The 4,896-nt window shown below is 36.0% G+C and overlaps 1 protein-coding gene across 1 annotated transcript; it reads right to left on the reverse strand.

Moving 5' to 3' along the window:
- Nucleotides 1-1,347: 1,347 nt before the first annotated feature.
- On the reverse strand, nucleotides 1,348-4,132 carry LOC131037693 (high-affinity nitrate transporter 2.1-like). The gene is made up of 3 exons (XM_057969878.2): nucleotides 3,287-4,132; nucleotides 2,084-2,490; nucleotides 1,348-1,738 (listed from the first exon to the last, which is right to left on the reverse strand). The coding sequence occupies exons 1-3, from the start codon at nucleotides 4,130-4,132 to the stop codon at nucleotides 1,348-1,350; spliced, it is 1,644 nt and encodes a 547-aa protein (XP_057825861.2).
- Between the last annotated feature and the right edge of the window lie 764 nt (nucleotides 4,133-4,896).

Raw genomic sequence — 4,896 nt, forward strand, 5'->3', positions numbered from 1 at the left:
AAGATCTAACACTATCTAGATCATTTAGAAAATGAATGTTGTAGAAGTAGATCTTCAAGCAACAAGCCAAACATAAAATTTAAAGATTTTTTTCTTCAATTTCTTTAAGGTTTCCATGATCAATTACCTTCATAACTATCATTTTTATTTTCAAGTACTTTTTTGTAAAAGAAATAAAGTGTAATTTTTTTTTCATTTAATAAGTTTTCTTAAAAATTTAAACAAGCATAATAATAATTGTATTTACTAATTTTGAATGATATTCTACATACTAAATTATGTCATCTATGATTCAATAGATAATTATAAATCAATCCTATTTTAATATATTTGAATTCTTTTTAAAATTATCACTTTTAAAGATAAATTGATGGTGTCCATTTTTCAATAGTATTTGTTTGAATGAATAAAATTAATTTTAATACTTATCACCAAAATGATAATGTACAAGTTACTTCTATCTATGAATAAAGGAAAAAATAGGAAACGGCAAGAGAATCTTCAAAAAAATATTCAAACATATTGGGGTAAAGAGTTTGGTTGTTTCAAATACATTGATAGTCTTATTTAACATACAACAATAACTATCTTTAAGAAATAATTAACTATAGCAAATATAATATTATGTCAATACTTGATTGTTGATAAAATAGATAATATACCCATGACAACAAATTTACATGATTTAATCAAGACTAAAAATCAGTTTAAAACATCTAATTTCAAAATAATTGATTTCAAAATATAACAAGTAAATATACATCTGAATTTTTTTTGCAGAAAATAATTTAATTATTATAAAATACCCAGCTTGTTGAAAATAACAATTACCAAAATATTGATCTAATTATTGTTATAAAATACCTAACTCATTGAAAGTAACGTTTATAATTTTTGTTTACTAAAAATTCCTAACTCATTGAAAGTAAACATCATCAAAGATTTTTCAATGAACCGTGAAAAGACCAAAATACACTTAATAAAGTTAGTTTTGGTTAATAGCATCTAATCAAATCCAGATTGGAAGTCCAGGTCTTTACTAAGAAGGAACACAATGCACTGGCTTTGATTTGTCTGAATTAATAAGCAGCAAACATATTCTTGCATTAGTTTTAATACTGAGTAGTAAAACCCAATACCCAATACTTAGAACATATATATCATAACTCTCACGAGTAATAAAACTCATCATGAAAACATATACATCATCATGATATATTATAATTCTCACGAGTAATAAAACTCAATCCTGAGAACATATATATCATAATTCTCGCGAATGATAAATCCCAATTCTGAGACCATTAAAATAGTTTACTATAGTTTTGGAGAGCATGAGGAATAGGATCAGGCATGGGGAAGCGGGGAAGCAGAGGGTGGAGTGGGCGCAGATACGATGGAATGTGATCTTTTCGCAGATCCCCTTTCGGAGCGACTGTTGTGAGCGAATTTGATGCTACCTTGGTGAAGACCCTTTTGTTTTTCTGCTTCAGACCATTCGGAACCGTAATACTCTTCCTCTGTAGCAGTGGTGGCTTTGGAGGGCGGAAAGATCATGCCTCCCCACTGCGGAAAGTGCACCAACCACACAGGCATTGTACATGCAACTATCATCACTCCCATCAACGTGATTCCCGTTCCTGTCGAGTATGCTGAGCTTGTGAAGAATAGAAGCTGAGTTAAGCCTGCACCCAAGTTCCCTCCTGCGCCTGTCAAGCCTGAAATCACCCCAAGGGACCTACAGTGCAATACATTAACATTATTCACATTTTCAATTTGATACAGCTGTTTTTGATTGAGATTTTTCAATAATCTATAATAAAAAACTTTTAACATTAATATTGTAGATCACATTTCATGATCTCTAATTAAAAAATTTCAAAACGTCAATATTGTAAATCACATTTCATGATCTATCATCAAAATAAATTTAACATCAATATTTCCAATCACATTCCGCAATTTAGACAGAAATGAAAAATTATCACTATTCCAAACATTGATATTGATAATAAATAACAAACAAGGTGTAAATTATAAAAAATGCAATTGCTGTTGAAATCTAAACACGTATTGAATTCACCTGCGCGAGATAAAAGGGATGATGCCGAACGTTGCCCCGCAAGCTGCCTGCGCGCAAATGGAGAAGGCGATCATGGCGACGATAGAGAGGGGAAGAGATCCTGCTTTTCCCAGCCAAATGCAGAACAACCCTCCTCCTGTTTGCAAAATCCAGAGCAACCAAAGGCGTCCTCTCATTCCGAACATGGCGGCGCTCTTGTCCGAAAGGAACCCACCCAATGGTCGGGCCCCAATATTCGCCAGCCCAAACGTAGCCGCTATAATTCCTGCTGTGTGCAATGTTAGGTTGAACTTGTCGAAGAAATATTCAGCAATCACATTGTCTGTTGTGAGTTCCACCCCCATTGTATATCCGTACAGAAGTGCAAATATCCACGTTCGGTAATTGCAAATGCCATACCAGAATACCTGTAGGATATTAAAATATGTCATACTAAAATATCACAGAAGTGGGTTTTTTATAATCATCGAAGTTTAAGAATTTATTAGGTCTTTGTGATTGAGGACCATTGCGATCATGGTTTGAATTTTTTATGTTGATAATAATGTCAATGATTCAATACTTCAAATCTTCATTCTGCTGGTGTACTTACAAGATCAAAACCTTCATTTGACTTACAGCTTTGTGTCTTTAACGGGCTACTCGGTATTCACCAACAGAAATAAATTAAAAAAGATGACAAAAGCTATGCCCATCTAAGATTTATATGTACAGTGGACATTATAATCTAAAAATATTGATAATAAAATATGGTGAAAGTTAGTTATGCATTGTATAATTTGATGATTAAATTGTGACATTGTTGTTATAGTCATCAAAATTCAAATTCTAGATGATGATTGTAATTATGAACAATACGCCTTCACTGATCTATATACTAACAAATTTGAACTTTCACATTAAAGATGATGTGGTTTATGATAGTGATTGAATGCTCCAAAACCTAGTTGGACAAATATTGCTGCAAGCATTGTACCTCTATTAGACTATTATTGTGGTTATAGCTTTGTCTCTCTACTGAACTATTGTACTGGCCTATTTACATACACTAAGAATAAAGTTCCCATTTATGACCTCTCCAATCAGACCAAAAAAATCTTATTCACAATAAAATGAAATTTTAAAAATTATGACGAAAACTAATCTCCATATTGTGTATCTATGCCTATCAAAGATTTATATGTACGGTGATGAATAAATTACCTTAGAGAACTGATCCTTGACCTTCTCCCCGCTCTTTTGCAGCGCTCGGAAGTTACCATCAGGAAGGTCTTGTCCAAGAGTGAGAACCAAAAGACCCATTAAAATATGCAGAGTACCAGGGATGAAGAAGGCGATGCGCCAGGCAATGAAAGCAGGAGACCCGATCTTACTATGAATGAGCTCGAAAACAAGAGGCATAAGCAGCTGAGTAGCACCCCCACCCATATTACCCCACCCAGCCGCAGTGCCATTAGCGAGACCAACGATATTAGTACTAAACATGGAGCTCATCCAGTACTGGCACGACACAAAGGTAGCGAGAGAAAACCCAATCAGAAATCTCACAACTATAAATCCCCCAGCGGAGGAAATGAGGGACATGCTGAAAACAGTGGGGGCCGACAGCATGATGAGAAAAGCGCAGCCATAGCGGGGACCCAAAAGATCACAGACAGCCCCCATAGCCAACCTAGAAAAGATGGACCCCGAAACCGACGCAATTCCTGCGTTCCCAATATCCCGCTTGGTCAGATCAAGATTGTCTCTGATCACCGGCAAGAGCGGTGCCGCCGCAAAAGTGGAGACAAAGCAAGTGCAGAAGGACATCCACGAAAGGTGGAAAGTTCTCATGTGGGGATTCGCAAAAGAAAACAGCTTGAATTGGGTGGCCTTGTGCTCCGAGTCCACCGCCACCTTAAACTTTTCTCCACCCGCCGCCGCCGATTCAGTCCCCTCCACGCTGAAACCAAATGTGGCCTCTCTTCCCGTAACTCCATGCATGGAATTTCCTGGAGAAGCTTCAATATCCACACTTCCCCCAACACTGGACCTACTTTGGTCTGCCATATTTCTTATCACTCAATCAATCAATCAATCAATCGAAGGTGGTTTCTTTGTTTGTTTGAATGAGGGAAACCATGCTCTTAAATAGACCATTTTGCTCGTATTAAATTTGATCGAATCTGAGCTCAATTTGACCTGGCAAAATATTTTTAATGTCTCTCCATGATCCGGAAGAGTCACCTCTTGGGTTAAGAAATGCATTGGCGTCGCGTCCTCACGACGCTTGAAGTTGGGAGTAACGTGGGTCTGTTTGGAGTTGTGATTAGCCGCCTGTTTGGGTCAACTTATTATTTTAGGGATTGCATTCCATTATTTCAGAGGTGAGGGAATTGAATTATTGGTACAGCGTGACATCTCAAGTGGGTATTGATATTTCATTGTTGCAGCTTTGCCCCAAATGGATAACGGCGAGCCACAACTTGAATTCAACCAGTTTCAATTGGAATCCTTGCGTGGCTTTTCTTCGCGTGCCTGGTGCTGACCATTCTTTAAGTAGACAGCTTAAACCGGCACCAAATATGGGAATTATAAAATTCTTTACAACTTTTTGAATATCTATTAATGAATCAACAAGTCAACCGTGGAATCCATTTTCTTGTGATATTTGTATTGCTTAGATAGGTACGTACGTATATTTGTTAAATGGATGAGGAAGAATAGGTGTGTTTGACTCTCTAATCAGATAAGAGAGCTAATTTTATATGTTAAATTGATGAAGAGGAATATGTATTTGACTCTCTAATAAGATAAGAGCTCATTTTAAATAG

The sequence above is a fragment of the Cryptomeria japonica genome, chromosome 4, assembly GCF_030272615.1.
Source record: "Cryptomeria japonica chromosome 4, Sugi_1.0, whole genome shotgun sequence".
NCBI classification, from domain to species: domain Eukaryota; kingdom Viridiplantae; phylum Streptophyta; class Pinopsida; order Cupressales; family Cupressaceae; genus Cryptomeria; species Cryptomeria japonica.

Coding starts and splice junctions, on each gene's coding strand:
- LOC131037693 (XM_057969878.2), bottom strand. CDS start 4,132: ATGGCAGACCAAAGTAGGTCCAGTGTTGGGGGAAGTGTGGATATTGAA. Junction 2,491..3,286: donor TCAAGGATCAGTTCTCTAAG/GTAATTTATTCA, acceptor AATATCCTACAG/GTATTCTGGTATGGCATTTG. Junction 1,739..2,083: donor ATCCCTTTTATCTCGCGCAG/GTGAATTCAATA, acceptor ATTGCACTGTAG/GTCCCTTGGGGTGATTTCAG.